This window comes from Atta colombica, unplaced genomic scaffold (assembly GCF_001594045.1).
Source record: "Atta colombica isolate Treedump-2 unplaced genomic scaffold, Acol1.0 scaffold200, whole genome shotgun sequence".
NCBI lineage: Eukaryota > Metazoa > Arthropoda > Insecta > Hymenoptera > Formicidae > Atta > Atta colombica.
In genome coordinates, this window is record NW_017259295.1 from 339,704 (window position 1) to 358,046 (window position 18,343).

At 34.0% G+C, this 18,343-nt stretch overlaps 4 protein-coding genes across 6 annotated transcripts in view; 2 read left to right on the forward strand and 2 right to left on the reverse strand.

Moving 5' to 3' along the window:
• The first annotated feature begins 834 nt into the window (after window positions 1-834).
• LOC108687144 (mitochondrial import receptor subunit TOM40 homolog 1-like) lies at window positions 835-2,183 on the forward strand. Its single transcript, XM_018192766.1, has one exon. It carries the CDS (start codon window positions 891-893, stop codon window positions 1,863-1,865), a length of 975 nt encoding a protein of 324 aa, XP_018048255.1. The 5' UTR covers window positions 835-890; the 3' UTR covers window positions 1,866-2,183.
• Window positions 2,184-2,269: 86 nt separating this feature from the next.
• LOC108687130 (endoplasmic reticulum lectin 1) lies at window positions 2,270-6,905 on the reverse strand. Of its 2 annotated transcripts, XM_018192747.1 has the most exons (7): window positions 6,639-6,905; window positions 6,360-6,533; window positions 4,909-5,430; window positions 3,936-3,989; window positions 3,261-3,425; window positions 2,954-3,193; window positions 2,270-2,637 (listed from the first exon to the last, which is right to left on the reverse strand). In XM_018192747.1, exons 1-7 carry the CDS (start codon window positions 6,774-6,776, stop codon window positions 2,389-2,391), a joined length of 1,542 nt encoding a protein of 513 aa, XP_018048236.1. In that variant the 5' UTR covers window positions 6,777-6,905; the 3' UTR covers window positions 2,270-2,388. The 2 variants fall into 2 exon arrangements, with proteins under 2 accessions (XP_018048236.1, XP_018048237.1); XM_018192748.1 differs by lacking the exon at window positions 3,936-3,989.
• A 696-nt stretch (window positions 6,906-7,601) lies between these two features.
• Window positions 7,602-12,922, forward strand: LOC108687121 (protein CASC3-like). Of its 2 annotated transcripts, XM_018192733.1 has the most exons (9): window positions 7,602-7,830; window positions 9,136-9,566; window positions 9,646-9,775; window positions 9,846-9,997; window positions 10,080-10,489; window positions 10,900-11,172; window positions 11,308-11,340; window positions 11,508-11,764; window positions 11,891-12,922. In XM_018192733.1, the coding sequence occupies exons 1-9, from the start codon at window positions 7,732-7,734 to the stop codon at window positions 12,500-12,502; spliced, it is 2,397 nt and encodes a 798-aa protein (XP_018048222.1). In that variant the 5' UTR covers window positions 7,602-7,731; the 3' UTR covers window positions 12,503-12,922. The 2 variants fall into 2 exon arrangements, with proteins under 2 accessions (XP_018048222.1, XP_018048223.1); XM_018192734.1 differs by lacking the exon at window positions 11,308-11,340.
• An 855-nt stretch (window positions 12,923-13,777) lies between these two features.
• The window catches only part of LOC108687122 (orexin receptor type 2-like), a 42,241-nt gene continuing 37,675 nt past the window's right edge, over window positions 13,778-18,343 (reverse strand). Inside the window, exon 6 of the mRNA XM_018192735.1 lies at window positions 13,778-15,443. Coding sequence (XP_018048224.1) covers window positions 15,208-15,443 — 236 coding nt within the window. The 3' untranslated portion in view covers window positions 13,778-15,207. The remainder of the gene's footprint in view (window positions 15,444-18,343) is intronic.

Consider the following 18,343-nt stretch of genomic DNA (forward strand, 5'->3'; position numbering starts at 1 on the left):
GTACAACCTTATTTGTATTTGTAAAATTTGTATTTGCCGTACAAATTTTGCAAATATAAATAAGGTTGATGTTCGTCAATCATTGCACATCTTTATAATATGTAAATTTTATTTATAGTTTTTAAGTCTGAGAGCCCAATTAATATTTAAATTTTACATTTTTGATATGTGTTTTGAGTGCTGGGTGAATTTGATCAGATCTTTGGTACACAGAGCAGTTACGCGACGCTCTAAGCTACGATCACCACACTTATTTTTTCTTGTTTTTAATGTAAATAAAATATAAGATAAAATTACGAAGGAACAAAGATTTACAAATCTGTCTGGCAAATCTATCTGGCGAAGTTGAAAAAAAAATCATTTTGTTTAATCGAAGAAAAAAATATCTCAAGAAAAATTAACTATAAAATTACTGTAAATGTTAAAAACTTCGTTCGTTTAAAAATTTCCATTACATTAATAGATTTCTATTTTATTTTTTTTTTAACTAAAAAAATCACTAAAAAGGATATTTTAAAAATGTATAAGATATATTATGTAGATTGTACGTGTATATATAATACATTTTCTTTATTTATTAGAATTCTGAAGAACTGTATTCTAAAATTTTTGAAGATCCTATATTTATGGGGAAATATTTTAATATTTTTAATCTATAGAATAGGCACGTAACGCTGATTCTCAAGAAATGTATAATTTTGCACCAAAAAAATCATTCATCGTTAAAATACTTGAATCTCCAATCAATTTTTATTAATGAAATATCGATACTGAAGACCAAACATAGAATGAAGATTGATACGTATCGAATTCGCGCATATTAAAAAATTGGTAGTAGATTAATATTAAAATAAATTGGTTATTCATCGGAAAACAACATCCCTGTCATAATGGGTATCGTCCAAGCACTTATCAACAAACGCGAGCTCTTCATGACCCCAGTCACCCAGAAAGAACTACCATGCGTTCCCTGTTTGGAGGAGGTGGACAGGAAGCCTGGTAACCCCAGCAGCTTCGAGGATCTTCATGCAAAAACTAAGGAGCTCTATCCGCAGAACTTCGAGGGCGCATATCTATTGTTGAAGAAAACTCTGAGCAAACACTTCAACGTGACTTATAAGATTACCCTGAGTTCTGTGACACCGTATGGCCTCATAGTCGGTGTGAATTATGTTGGTACCAAGCGGGTAGGACTTACGGAGAAGTACCCGGTGATTTCAGGTGAGATTACGCCCAGTGGTAACATGAGCGCCAGCTTTGTGCACACGCTCGGCTGCAGATATAGATTCAAGCTCGCTACACAAATCCTTGACAAGAGATACAAGGCGTTCAGTTCCGGACTGGAGTACCGCTCGGATGACTGTACATTGGCGCTCACCCTGGCGAATCCAGATCTCATGAAGCTGCACGGCACCCTGGTGTTGCACTACTTGCAGGCAATTACGCCGAGGATCACTCTCGGCACAGAAGTCGCGTGTTTACGTGGTTCTCTGATACCCGGCGGTCAGCAGACAGTGATGTGTGCCGCATTCCGGCACAGTACCGGTCCCACCACATTATCTGCCACGTTCGGCGAGGCTGGTATCCATATTTGTTACCATCGGAAAGCGAGCCAGCAGTTACAGCTCGGAGTTGAGATCGAGACAAACACACGGATACACGAGTCTATAGGAACAATTATGTACCGCTTAGACATTCCATACGCGAACTTTATTTGCCGGGGATTCGTCAATTCGGAGACCAGCATGGGTGCCGTGTTCGAGAAGAGGCTGCACCCAATCCAGGAGGCCTCGTTAATCATAAGCGGCTTTCTGAATCACAAGAAGCAGCAGTTCCGCGTCGGTGTCGGCCTGAACATCGGTTAAAGACATCCCTTAATCCCTGACCAGGAATAAACAGAACAATACTACATACTGAAAATTTTGGACATTCAAAACGCTGCCTTCTTCGTAGAATCTTAGAAGCTTTTATTTCATGTATCCTAATATCATCCGGATAGAAAAGAGATAAGCCGAAAGTTTCATGTATATGTCTGATTCAGCTAAAAAAAAAATCATTTTCCAAAAATTTGTTTAGATATTGACATATAAGCCTCGCATGTACTGGAATACGATTTTGATATGCACTTTTACAAACGAGAGAATATTTACACACGGAACCTATTAAATATTTATATTGTTAGATCGTTTGGAATGTAAGTTTTTTTTTATAATAATATCAAACACAATTATATGTAATATAGTTAACTAATTTCAATTTCACTCATTTGTTTTATAGAATGTAATTCTTTTTATACTCAATAAACAATGAACATTTTTAGAATTATGATATTTAAACAATAATGCTTTGATGGTTTTTAACCGACATTAAGAAGACAAATCAATTATTTTAATCATCTCCGTTAGCTATTCGTTCGTCTAAATTGTCTTGTTCTGCGTGCAAGGCCATAGATTTCAATTTATCGAAATTCGCTTCGAACTTGTCGTTCAGAAGTCCATTTTCGTCGGCATATTCTAAGATATCACAGATTAACGGTGATTCGACTCCCAGAACGTATTCACATGTTTTTGGTTCCAATAAAAATAATGATACACTAGATGGACTTGCAGTATGGTTCTCCACACATTTTAATTTTACCTAAAACAAACGGTAAGGAAAGTGAAATAAAATTATAGATATCTGCAGACATTCATAAGAAGAATTTTTGATTTGGAAAAAGATTGGCGCAGACCAAAACTCAAGAATTTCAGCATTTTAAAGCATTTTAAATTTTGCGACATCCTAATTTGGAAAATGTTTTTATCAATTATTAAAAAAATATTCATTTTGTTTTATTACAATCAATAAAAATATAAAAGTTTCTCTTGTAATTATCACATAAAATGAAATTGAAAGATGATTTTTATCTTTTTCCAAATCAACAATATTTTTTAAATTTCATAGCAACGCATACTTCAGTTTGTCTAGAAGTTCCAGTCTTATCACAACTACTTCCATCGCTGTAAAAGTGTGAGAGGTGTTTCCTTAATTCTAATGGTTTGGGTTTCTTCTGTGGATGCGCGGCGATCCATTCCAAATGCTTCTGTTTGTCAAATCTACCAAGATTGACAATCGTCTTTGTACCATCTCGTTCTATGTGGTACTGAACGACAGAACGCCCGTAACAAAACTCGTACTTCCACCAGCCGTTGCCCTAATAATTAAAAAAACACCGTTAAAAAATACATTGTTCAAAACGAGTGATAGCTAAAGATACATACTCCGTGCAAGCAATTCTTTCCACTAAGGAAATTCTGGACAGGACTAACTTCGGCAGGACTAATATTCTGATCAGTTTGCATTGCACTGATAGATTCATCAATGTTATCATGTTTATCTGGGACATCTAGTGGATGTATCTCAACCCTCACTCTTGGCTCGCCATCCTGTAATCAATTCATTACAATAAATTCTACGCGTGAAACTATATAATTGATATTTATAAAAAAGATTTTGATTATGAAAGAATTATCATCGTGCATAAATTAATGTGCAAACTGTACATGATGAACTCTAAACATACCATGATATAATAGATTATTTCAAGTGCATAAAGTAATTACATATTATTATTATTATTATTATTATTATTATTATGTGTTTCTCATTCAATACTGTTATTATACAACGTAGAAATGATAATGGCAACACAATTCCACAATATTTAAAGCAATATGTGTAAGAATAAGAAATTATATGTTATGTAATAATACTAAATATAATTTTATAAATGCCAAAAAAGGCGAATTAAATATTGATAAAGTAATAGTGGACAACATATCGAAATATGTAGATTAAGAAGGGACAGAATGAAAACAACATTTGCACAAAGTAATAGTACTACATAATGATCAACAAGCGTTAATCCTGTTCCCATATATGCAAAATATTCTGACCTGGCCCTCCTTATCTACATGGAGGATTGCATACACTTTCTGCGGCTTGTCATCCTGTGCAACAAATAATTAAGACAGTAAATAAATGGTAAAATGAGAAATGAAAAGAAAGAAATCCTTAGTATCGAAAACTAAAGTTCACAGAATACTATTAAAGAATGCTATTATCAAAATTATACAAGCTTTAGTTAAATCTAAGTGTATTAATAATTTAAAGAATAAAAGCAGTGTTCTCTGTATTATGAAATTTTCAGATCTAAAATCATTAACAAATTTTAGTACGTGACGCAAGCTTCTCTGTTATTAAGAGGATCTTAAAGATGTCTGTTTTATTGATTTAACAAGACTTACATCATATAATTTATATGTCATTGACACATTATTATGTATTACTGCATCAATATCGTGTGCATTCATATGTACAAATTTTCTAAGTAATTTTAAGTAATTTTCTAAGTAATCTTTCATATTAGGTATCTAAACCTAATAATTCTAAAAAACTTAACATTATTCATAATCCCTAACCAAAATTGTTTTAGACGTACAAAATATAAAATTTATATAGAAAGCAAATACTGTTATGAATCTACACCATTGTTATGAGTTAAACTAATAACAAGATTATAATTTTCCAACTTTTTTCATTTTTGACATAAAGTTGATTACATTACTATTTATACTTTATTTGTGGAAAAGAATTTTTAAATATGTAAAGGCAGTTAAAATATAAAAAATATAGAAAATAATCGCCTTCGGAGGTCAATAAAACACGTGACTTTAGAATCCCTTTAATACATATCGTTATTTTGCATAATACTTGGCTCAACTAATAAAAAACAGAAAAGATATAGTTATTAATATATATGCATAAACAAAGTATAAATATGTGTCAAATAATATTTCAAGGAAAGTAGAAAGTAAAGAAGAAGCTTAATAAAAGAGTCTGCAAATATCAAACTCTTTGCAGATTTACCCTCGCTTGCTGTCGAATTTTTAGACTTTCTAGTTCCATCATCATAAGCGACTTTGGTTTCTTTGGTGCATTATCCACAGGCTGACACGTAATTTGATTCTCCCCAGTGTCTTGTGGTTTGTAATCAGGATGATTGCACAATACTGGCGATAGAACAATCGCTTCATATTCGCAGGACATGGTTTCCTTCAGCGAATACACATCGTGTTTACCATGTTTATAACAGACGTACAATACCTTGACAGTTCTCGGTTTGTTATTCAAATCACACATTGTACCATCAGTCATCTCAATTTCGACGTACGGCATGTTAATCCCATCGATCTTCTTGATGGGTATATATAACTTCCTGTTTGGATTCTTCGCCTGTTCATCATAATAGGCCGAGAGTTTTGCTCTTTGTGCTTTGTCCAGTGTGCCGAGATAATATTCCTGCATCTTAATCTTTTTTCCTTCTCTGTCTTCATGATACTGCCGTACGTATCTACCGTGGCACAATTCGTAAGTCCAGTATGACTCTAGCTATGTGTCAAAATTAAATTCAGGTAAGAAATTAGCAATGAGCGATGTTTATTAATAAAAATCTATACAGTATACTTTATCTCAGGAATATCCTTGGAACATTTTAAAGACATGATTAGACTAGAGATTGAAATTAAAATTGAATTGGAATTTAACCAATTAGAAAAGATAAAATCAATCTCAAATTTAATAAACTTTGCTTTGATTGTTAAATTCCAATCTAATCTCAATCTCAATCTCCAGTCTGATCATGTCTTTAGGATCCTTGATCTGTATAATCCTCAGTCAAATTTGAAAACAAATTGTATCAAATGCTTACTGCAAATTTTGTTGATAAAAAAATATCAAATTAATGCAAATTCTGTTATATTTAATGACATCAAAATAGTGGCATGTATACAATAAAATTCATTACAAAGTGTGACATCAAATTGTAACAGCAAAATAGAACAAAGTTTGCTGACAATCTGACAGCAAGAACCAAAATCGATTAAAATTTTGATTAGTTTTTATCGACAATTTGATCTCTTATGTCAAGGAAGCTTTTTTTATTAGCACAACACAAACTTAATGCAGACAAATTTAATGCAATTGATATCAATTTGCTGAACATTTTAATAGAATTTACCAGCAATTTATAGACAAATTGCTAATATTTTGTTGATTAAGCCAATATTACATTTTTCATATAACGAATCTTTCACATTTAATTAATTAACAATAGAATAGAGATTCTAAACCCTAAAACCTCTGTCCGTTCTCTAAATTCTTTGAAGTAAGATTTATTCCAAAGAATTTAGAGTCAATTAAAACACCTGAAAAAGTTGTCATGCGACAAATATAATGTTAAGCTGATGGAAATGTACCACAAAACAAATTAGAATCAAGAAAAATGAGAATAATAGATGATAAATGCCTATGTCGCATACCCTATAAGAGCAACTATTTTGAGCAAATATCGGTTGGAGTAGCTGTATTGGATTTGGCCCATCATACGTTTCGCTATATTCATGTTCCTGCTCAGTTGCGTCCGGGATGACGCACTTGTACCGCTCGTTGTTGGCGGTGGTTATGAAATATGGCTCCGCGTTCGTGTGAGATTCCTGAAAGGGAGAAAAGACCCGGAGCACACGTCGGATAAATGACGATATCGTCGCTCGAGAGTCCACGGGGATCGGTTAGATAAGATCTGCGCCAGGTGTACTCACCAGTAAATCTGCGTCACTCTTCCCGGGCCAGTTGATCTTGAATATGACCGTGTCGTCGAAGTGCCGAAAATCGTGTCCGTGAACGAGGGTGATCAACACACACAACACATTGTAGATATCCCAATAATTTCCCCACATCTTTCTCGATTATTCTATCATGTCATATCATGTTTTGATCGCCAATCGCCGCAAATACGCCATACGGTAATGTGCGTCAAACATGTATATAATTGACAGCTGCGCAACCTGTGCTTCGTGTCCGCTCGCGATTGCGCGACGATTAATGGACAGCAAGGAGGGGGACGAATGAACTAGGGCGTTTTCATTCGGAGAAGGAAAAAGAAAAAAGAAGTAGCACAATCCATTCCCATCGTTCGGTAATTTTCTAGTGTACCACCAATGGTGCATCAGGACTACGACCGCTCACTGAACTCTTGTATCTGTTTGATCTATATTTTTAGTTCTAACAGAATATGCCAATAAGATGCAAGAGTTCACTGAGCGCTCAATATAATGTTATTTTAGTAATATAGAGCTTTAGTTTAATGCACCTAATGAGAATATTTTATATTAAATTAGTCAATTAGTTATGTGGGAAATTGACATACCATATGAAAAAGCAGAATGTGATTCTTGTCAAAATGATTTAATTAGTTCCTAAATTTCTATTTGAAGTTATTCCACAAACTTCAAAGACTTTTCACACTTTTCAAATTCTAGATCTAATATTCTGATTGGATGATCTAAAAGAATATACCAATAACAATAAATGCTCACTCAACTGTTGAATCCGCTGAACGCAGCCAATGAGCGTCGAGCATCAACATGAAAAGGCACTTTTAGTTAACCAACTTCCGGAAAAGTTCACGTTTTTGTCACCAGGTGTTTCCGCTGATTCAGAGTCAACACTCGTCACTCTTGTCGAGCTTTGACAATACACGGACGTTCGGTTTCATGACGAGAGATCGGCTCGACGCATCGCGGGATATTTCGTGAAGATTCAGAGCAATTTTTTTCCCCTTGTTTCTCATCCGTTCTCAGGGCCGACACGAGGAAACGAAACACGTAATATCTCTCAGTGCTGAACAAAACAATGTCGGATACACGGCGACGTCGTAAATCCAATCAGTCATGCGGTTCCGACGATCTCTCGGATTCGTACGAGGAGCTAAACGCTACGAAAGAAACTCAAGTAAGTGGAACTCGATTATCGCCGGGAGGATAGTCCCTGAGAGACGAATCTCGATCCGCGTGAAGAATCCACCCTCGGATTAGCGTTGCGTTTCCGCGCGTGCTTCGCGATTTTCTCTCCAAACCTCAGGCGAACTTTCTCGTACGAAAGATCGAAGACGAGAATCTCTCCAGTTGAAAACATGCAGCGATTAGGAAGACCGATTATTCGACGCTTATTAATTTTATCTTCAATCAGCGTCATGAAAGTTTATACTTTATGGCTTAATCGTGGAGGTCGTGGACCAGTACTGATAGAGATTTCATCTTTTTCTTATGAATTATTTGTAGTTGGATGTTTTTTTCTGATATTTCTTTTTTTTCAATTTCGTTTTTATCAATTGCTTCATCGACTTTATTACTTTTAGCTAAGGATACTTTAGCTGAAAGAGAGAGAGAGAGAGAGAGAGAGAGGGGGGGGGGAGAAATTATTGGTTTTTGATTTGCTTGGATGTATCAATTCATTCAGAATGAGTTGCATTCAGTTTATATTATTCTGTTAAAATTAAAATTTATGCCCATATTCAGACTCTTGTACTTAAGGCTTACTTAAATTTATCTTTAGATGTTCAGTAGCCAATGAAATAATTCATAGAGTATCTGAAGATAAATTTAAGGAAGTCTTAAATATAAGGCCTGACTATAAATATGGGTATTAGTCTTATTTATTAGATAATCTCTTAGGTTTTATTTCATTATTTAAAATTATTTAAAATTAATTAGCAAGATATGTATTATTGAATATTAGAATTAGTAAAAAAATGTTACAGTTAATCAAATCTTTCGTTTGCAGAAAGTTAACTATTAATCTGCAAAAGAATTATTGCAAGATTAATTGCTAGTTCAGATATATATTTTAGTACATACTGTACAGTTTTATATTAAAAAAATATGAAGAATAGAAGATAATGAGAAAGAGATAAGGAGAGAAAAATCAATTACCTCCACTTTAATTAGTTTAACAAGTTACATACAAAAGCATTGTTTTCTGCTTTTTCTTTGATCATAAATATTGACTAAATAGAGAGAAAAGATTACATAGATAGCTAATCAGTGGAATCAATCAATAGGTTGAAGATAAGAACTAATGTAGAAAAGTAAAAAAATATTTATACATATAATTGACATATTAAAAATACACAATCAATAAATAATTAATACAAATAAATTCTGATTGACATTCTATTGATATATATTTAAGCTTTCAAAAATAATTTGAAACCAGGATTTGATATATTATATTGACCAATATTCTTTCTTTCTATAGAGTAGTGAACAAACCGATGGACATCAAGATTCAGAATGTGACATTTATGAAAGCGACTCAGACGCCGAATCACAAGAAGGCGGGGAACAACGTGAAAGTGGAGATGGACAAGAAGAGGAAAAACCACAGAAGAAGTTGGACGATGACGAGGACAGACGTAACCCGCAGTATATACCAAAACGAGGAACGTTTTATGAGCATGATGATCGTACAACTGATGAAGTAACTGAGAATAACACAGAACAGCAGACGAATGCAAAAGAAACCAAAGAAAAGAAGGTGTGGAAAGATAAGGAAGACAGATGGGACCACGATCGATACAATGACGAAGAGCAAGCTCCAAAAAGATCTGAGGAATTGATAGCAACATATGGTTATGATATTAGAAATGAAGAAGGGCCACCTAGAGCTAGAAGGAGAAGAAGATATGGGTGAGTTTATCAGGAGTTTTGTTTTCTTTAAATCCCGATTTTTTTTATCGTGTTATATATATGAGACATATTTTTTTAGTCGTGGACCTAACAAGTACACAAGGAATTGGGAGGACGAAGACGCTTATGGAAAGACTACAACTAGTAGAGGAAATAACAGACGCTTCCATAAAAATAACGAAGATTTTCCCGCTCTTGGTAATAGTAAGGTAAATGTCGTGAAATATACTTATCACAATTAATTATTACAAGTTTTATCACTTTTTCTTTGTGATATAGAATACTCCAAACAAAGTAGAGGAACCTGTAATTTCGTCAGCTTGGTATAGCAGCAAGAATAAAACACAGAATAAAACTCAAAACTTCCCACCGCTTCAATCCCAACAGGATAATGCAAAAACTAAGCCTGCTATTGCTTCCAATACATCCACGTATGTGTAATAGATTTTTGTATTTATAAACAAGTTTTTTTATTGGTAACAAAGTGATATTTTGATGAAAATGTTATTACAGAAGTGAAAATAAGACGTCAGATGAATCCACTAATACATCCTGGAAAAAGGATAGTAGACACATTACTCAAAATCAAAATACAAATGGAAATACTGGTTCTGGCGATGCAGAAAAATTGACTAATACCAAGCCATTATCAAGGGAGAATAACAAGAGGAACACTCAGGAGTCTGTAAGCTTGGTCGCAAGTAGGACACGTGGAAGAGGTTTCAAATCCAATGCTAATAACAACATGGTCACTAACAGAATAGTTGAGAATAAAGCGAAAGGGCGCGGCCCGGGTCCGGTTACAATAGAGAATCGAAGGAATAATACCGCGCAGCACAATGAAGAGCACCAACTTGCTCATGATATGAAACAACTTAATATTAATGATGGTAGTCAGTATCATCAACCTGCACGACACAACAGTGAGTTTTTGTCAAGTACAATGATATTTAAGAAATAAGAAATTTTATAGATATATTCATAATAAATCTTTGATGATAAAGATCATCACACATAAAAAGATTTTATGCAAATTAATCAATCACAATTACGTTTTAGAACGCTCGATTGATCGATATGTTTATGAATTAAATTGTTTATATTGTCCTTAAGACTTGTAAAGAATAATTTAAAAATCTAATTTGAAAATTTGATAATTAAATGGATGTAAAAATTGATTTTGACATTCTGAGAAACATCTTTAGAAATATAAACGTAAAAAAAGAAATTGTTCCTTCTTCCAAACAATATCTTCTTATTAATGTTTTTAGCTTAAATTTTTATTACATAACTGCGATGTCTAATTTTTATTATTTTCTTCTAATTTATATAGAAGGTTTTTTCACATCCACCAATCAACACAGATCAAACACAGTACCCCCTAGAATGCAACAACAACAACAACAGCAACAACAACAGCAATCACATCAACAACAAACGCATTCGTCACAGCAAACATTACAGCAACAACAACAACAGCAGGATAGTTCTGGAAATAGACCTAAACGATATTCCAGTCTTCGTCAACGACCTACTATTACGGAAACTTCCGCACAACAGAATTATCCATCTCAACATGCCCAACATGGATATTTTCCACCTCAAGGTAATGACGCATATTGATACTTTATCTTTCTTTAACGCATGTTCCTAATCCATTTCTTATGATATATGCTTTTACATGGCCTAATACAAGCATGTACTTAAAATTAATGTGTCGCTTGTGCATACGCGTACCTAGCTGGAAATTCAAGAGCCGTTCTAGAATCTCAAGGTAAGAAAAAATTATTATACACACATACATATATGTATAAAAATAAAAAATAAATATATAAAAGTTATTTAATTATCTCTATCTAAATATATTAAAAATAATATATTATTTTCATTATTTATTTGACGAAATATTGCAAACTAATTTATCATGCGTGAACGTTGCAGGTTATCCTCAAAGTCATTTTGAGCAGTCTTCTCCGGTTGCTCCAGCCACTGCACCCATGGCAGGGCAACCTGTTATTTCTCTGCCACCTGGTGGACAAGCTGCTAGTTATGCGCCACCACCATTCTTAGTACCACCACCGCAATTCATACCACCTCAAACAGCACCACCTAGTATAATTAATTACGTTCCTGGTCCAAATGGCCCGACATTTCCACCAAACTTTCAAGGCTATCAGGGATATAATCCTTCAGTACAGGTGAGAAAAATAAATGTTTGTAAATACCAAAAAGAAAAAGAGAATCGTAAAATGATAAATCAATATGAACATTCTATATTTAATTTTATATTGCATATTTAATTTTACTGTATTTTAATACTGCAGCCTCAGGGTCCACCGCCGCCTCAAGAATTGTTTCAACCGCAAGGATGTACTTATTATAGTCCTGCGCAACAGCAACAGCAACAGCAGCAAGCAGCTCCTTTGCGGCGACCGAAAGCAGCGATACCTATTCTTCCACCACCTGATAATCAGCAGAGCGGTCGAGGAAGAGGTAGAAGCACTCAGTATCAGAATAATCAATCTAGCAGTAACACGCAACAACAGACTGAACAAGAAGCCAAGAGTGGTAACATGGTGGAAAGTGACGAAAAACCTGTGCCGGGACAATTCGACAGTGCTCAAACCGAGCAGCCGAGCACATTGAATCAGGAATCCCAGAAAGATCAAGATATGGAAATCAGAACAGTGAACAATATCGACCAAGAGGTAGAGATGATTACTAATGCTGACTCTCATATAAATATTGACACATCACCCATTAAAAAAGATAACTTGGACGATAGCGTCAGTGTTAAGGAACTATTAGAAGCGACTTCTAATGAAAAGAATACGGTTTCGCACAGTCCAACGACATTGGCTAGCGTCGAGACTGAATTAGGTAACATTGAATCCGCGATTCCCGAAAGTACCATTGTTGAGAAAGCTGCAGCCTAAAAAGTGTGATTATTATTGCGCTTCGTATTCACACGTCTCTCTCGCGATTTACTGCGAGTTAAAGTGTCACTTCGTGGATTATACACGACGCGCGTAGGCGAAACGTCTTATAGTTCAATTCGCATATCCATAATTGTATATTTATTCTGTAATGCAATTGTGCATGCAATCTTCGCTATAGAATCAGGGACGCAGAATAATTATTAATTCAGCCAATTTATATTCGGGGAAGTGTGTTAGTGAATTATATTTTATAACATCGAGTGACGTTAAAATTATGTTCTCGAATGCAGTTATTGCAGTAAACTAGCTATCTGACATGTACGTCGCGATTCACAGCTTTAAGGCCGCTGATCCGCCACTATAGCCATTTATACATTAATTTAAAAGCGAAAGATTATATATGATTTATTTTGTGGTATTTATGTTTTATATGTTTTATATTTTGTGTATCAAAATTAATTAGAGCCTTACTCGCGTATGAGTCTCGTTGAAAATGGGTTTATGAAATACCGTATAAGGTAAGAGACCAAGATGATACATACAATGCATGTAAATTAAATTAAAATTGCGAATAAAATAAAAGAGATTCATTTCCGTAAAAGAAAAAAAAACGAGATTCGTTTCCGATATTTGTTGTTGGGAAATTTTTTCTTACTTTATCGAAATGGATTTTTTCATACAATATAACATGACTGCAGTGACGGATTCGAAGCTTTGAAAGCTTTACTGATTATTACTTAGGGGTAAAGAAATTTTTCAAAGAATCGATACACGAATTAAACTAAATGCTATTAAATATAAGTTTAAAGCATGTAAAAAGTGTATTAACTTATAGGAACTATAATCCGTATTTGTAATAATATCTAAAATAGTAGCCTTGTGCTAACGTTATTGCCTGAATTATGAAATAACGATGAAATAACTTTTCATATACGAAGTCTACTTATAACTGGTCATTATTTAGCGAGGAATGTTAATCGTGTATTGATATAATATACTCGGCAGCTCTGCGCGGGCCATGACTGCGACACGATATAACTGACATGTTATAATCCTATATACATATACTTTTTTAATGTTATGACTACCTACAGAGCAGAAATGTTTGTAGTTATAATATTAACAAAATACAATTAATTGAGTAACGTAAATGTGCATCTTTGTACATGTATAAAAACAATTTTCTTTTTTTTTTATATTCAATTTGAATAACATTTAACATTTTTGTTCTTTTCGTCTGCCTTCTTAACGCATTTCTGCATTCCTCTTTCGATTTCCAGCCTCGTTTGAAAAAAAAGTGAGATAAATTAACTAGTTAGTTTATTTTATAGGACAGAAAACATAAGAAAGTAACGGAAGTGAACAGATTTAATGTCTATTTAGTTTTTTTCTTTCATATTATAATGAATCTTTTTTTATTATATTTTATTTACATGCTTTAAGTTTCACTAGCCGTTTTTGCACGTTCTACAGAGATACAAATCGACCGTTGTCATAAAGATAGTACAGAATATTTTTTTTTCTTTCGCAATATCAATATTTGCGCATCTAAGGTCTAACTTGAATATATTAGAGTATTTAATTAATGAAGTAAGACAATTATTTTTGCAAATATATTACAAAAAACAGCGAGAGAGCGATTGAGACAAAATCGATTAATTTTGTTTCTAACTCGCCATGATTAATTACATTTAAGAGTATAACTACACAAAGTTATACAAAGCCTTAAACAAAATTTTTTGAGAAAAAATGGAAATTTTCGGCAGGAAATTTATACATGATGAACGGCACTTCTACGCAATAAAAATGTAAATGTAAGTGGAAACGAAGCGAGCATAAACACATTCGCTGTAGCATATTGTACAGTTTATAAAAAAACTTATATATAATACCACTAGTAATAACTTTATATAATATAACTTTAAGCTTTAAACGTTAGGATTACATACACTTTATTAAACTTTGTAGATATATTTTGATTGAAATGTCGAATGTATTATAGGAAAAAAAATAAATATTACAAGTGACATGAAAAAAACGAGGTATAACTGCTTTAAGTGCCGGAATAGGTATATAATTTTATATTTACACTCTTACGTTTACTTTTTTGAAATTTTATCGTGTGTCTCTTTAGATCTTCACTCAGTTATTAATCTGTGATGTACATTGTCTACATCTATATCTACAGTATAATAAAGTAAAATGTTTAAAGCAGCAAATCTTATCGTGCGGACTCATGTACATTATATAATTGCCTATTACATTAATTGAATACTATACAACTCAGTTCATCTCGATTTAGCAGAACTTCAAGAAAGTTCATTGAACGAGGTTTACTTATATAACAATTTATATAGGAACTACTCGATTACATTTATGGATGTACTGAGCTATTGACTTTAGAGAGATTATATCTTATTCGCTGTACACAAAACGCAACTCGCCGAATATTCTTTTACTTACAATTTTTTTCGATAATAAATATGAACTTTTTCTTCTGAAAATGATCATTTGTCGCAATTTTTCTCAATTTTTACCTACTTTTGCCCGTTTTGTCTTAATCTCTTAAGAATCAGTTTCTTTCGTTAATTATTGAAAATCTGTAGATGTTTTGGTATCGTTAAGAGAAACTGGATTCCACTAATTGAAGAAATTGTGTAGAAGAATATTTGGCGCAGATTTAGGATAACGAGAAACGAGACTCACTCCTGTTTCTCGTTGTTTTGCGCTATGTTGATTATGGCACTGAGAGGTATGACCTCGGTGCTTTGCCGAACATTATTGTTGTTGGACATGGTATGAATCGACCTCGTGTAATTTCGAGATCTCTGTTTGAGCGGATCCGAGATAACCGTGACGTATCCGCTTTTATGGACGTAAGTCCCACCACAGTTATGGGAACATCGGAAGGTACGCTTGAACTCCTTGCGAAACTTCCCTGAAAAAAAGAACGTACACGTATCATGTAATCATCATTTGAGTTTCAAATCGAGATATCTACCTTTGTATAACGTAAAAGAAAAGTGTGACATAGACGAAAAATATAAAAATTATGCGAAGCGTTAAATTGTGATCATTTGCTTTAAAAGAAAATATAATAAGATTTGTGACTTTGTACTACAATATATTAAATTTAAATGCTGCGGAATTATCTTAGCATAGAGGACATTGCAGTCAATAGATAAGCATGAGAAAAATGAAATGTAAAAGGCTTATGCGGTAAAAATTTGACACTGTACATTCCAATATTTACATTATCTACAGTCTTAAGCTGTTCAGGATTTTACATAAAGGAATGAATTATTAAATATTATGTTACAAAAAGATTGAATGGAAGGGAATAAAATATAATCGAGAATTTTTAAGGTAATTGCTAACTTCGAAGATTAGACATACTTAATTTAATTTTACTTAGTACATTATTTTTGGTAGAGTTTCACTTGACGCTCTTTAAATCATTTTATTCTTATTGCTTATCAAATGTTAAGCAAGGACAAATGATGCTCGTGAGCATTGTAAGCGTCAAATGGAACACATCCTTATTGAGAAGAAATTACAGCGATTATTTATTTGAAATAATAATTTTTCGATATTTCAAATTTCGTTCCTTAATTAATCTACTGCTGCGATTGGTCCATCATTGCGTTGCGATCGCTTTGACAGATCCGATCACCTTAATTGGCTCGCGCATCGATTGCAGTATCGAAAGTACGATATTGCGATTCTCGAAGTTGGTTTGCGCGATCAAAAGTCCTGGAAGCCTGCAACCTGTAACGTATCGTGGCATTATTCGCGCGTTCGAATCTCTCGATATCTTTCCATTTCTTGTTGATTTTCATCGTTTAAAGATGAATCTTGTGCGCCAGGCTGTCGGCGATGTCGCGCACGAAATTTACTGTAAGGTAAGCGCCGTGTGCCATCGCTATTTCACACGATCATCGTGATTTTGTTATCGGCGGCGATTTTGTTATTCAGATACTTTGCGGGATGACAGACGGGAGGTGGGTTTTTATCTGTTTTCTCCGTTTTTATCTGTTTTCTCTCCAAAATGAATCGAAATACATCGAAAGGATAATATGATATACGACTGCTTTCAGCATTTTTTGCCCGTCATTAGGCCTGTTCTTTTTGGCTGAATTTTTGCATCAGTTCATTTTCCTTCCTCTTCTTTCTTCCTGGATAGAAAAGGAAGAAAGATGAACTGTAAAAGTTTAACCAAAAAGAACAAGCCTATTGTTTCATAATTAGCCTGCTTATTTTCTTCTTTCCTTCGTTTTTCTCTTTTTGTAGAGAATCTCATGTGGGAGATGGAGAAGAATATACATCGGTGATGACGGATTACGAACAGAAAATTGGTATTCAGCTAGGCCACAAATTTGAATTTGAATCTTAATCCTTTTTGTTCCAATCATAGAAATTCCAATTTTTTATTCTTCATTTCTAACACTATTTGATATGAATTTTAAGCTTTGTGTCCACAATGAAGTTGTTAAAAGTCGCTTCGAAATTTCGATCAGAGAACAAAATCATTTGACTAACCGTTACAATGCGATTAGTCAATCCTTTTTCCGTTCGAGATTGATTTTTATCATGGACAAAGTTTCAGTGGCTTAAAAAGAGATTACGCATCAGAGATTACGCATTGGAGATTAAATTCAGCTAATTAAAACAGAAATTAAATTAAATTATTTTATTATTGATACTATTATTATTAACATTAATTATTATTTTATTATTTAAATTCTTAAAATTCTATTAAAATTTAATTTATTTAATTGATCTAATTTTTAATTCCCTATCTCAATTTGCAGCGCTCAATGCGGACTTAATGTGCGCCATTGTGCACCCGAATTAGATTTGTTCATATTGCTTGTAAAAATATTTGCATTTGAAGCTTGTTGATTGACTGCAGGACAAAGGAATTCCCGGATTTTTCTGTTCTATAATCAGTCAACAGTGCTTAAAAAATTCATCGTATGATACATGAAGTGTTGGTCTTCAGTGAGTAACAAACGATATTTCGGTTATTGAAGAGAGAGAAAGCAAAGATTTTGAGTGCAAAAAGTGCAAGCAACGCGGGAGATGCAACGGTATCGTCGAAATTACTGCGCCACGATTGGTCCGTTTCAATATCCGCGAAACTTGTTTACGTCACGCGTTCCCGCTGTCGCGATTGGTCCGCCGCCTCGATATTTCAATACATTTCAAATCGCCGCCAGTTTTGGAAGACGCCATGACAGTTCGCGAAGTCACGTTCAAATCGCTTGGTATTTCTCGCGTAGTTTTGCTTTGTCAAGAGTGAATCTCGCGTGTGAAGATCGAATTGTTCGAAATGCCGCGTATGAAATTCATTATAACTTGAGTTATTTGAGTGCCGTGCACGATCGCCAATTTTGTGACTTCGGTACTTTCGACACTGCGTTTCGATTATTACGGGTCGGAGGGGAGGAATTGAAGTCGATTGGAATCATTCCCGGTACTAATTATCGATTTATCTTCTCATCGAGGTGCATCGGAAGCGCGATTGCCGCTAGGTAATTATTATATTCGAAACCTAACTGCATTGATTTCATCTTTTTGTAATTTTTGATCTAAATAAATATTTCGAACTTCACGTATGCGCAAGATGGCAGCTCTGTTTACAATTCGTACCAGTCGCGTCTCTTAGATTTATTCTAATGACGTCCGATGCCGCTATGTGCTCGATTTTAATTAAAGTCTAATTTTTCATCGGGACGATCATACACATCACGAAATATTCATTCGTTTTAAATATTTCGCGAGAGAGAGAGAGAGAGAGAGAGAGAGAGAGAGAGAGAGAGAGAGAGAGAGAGAGAG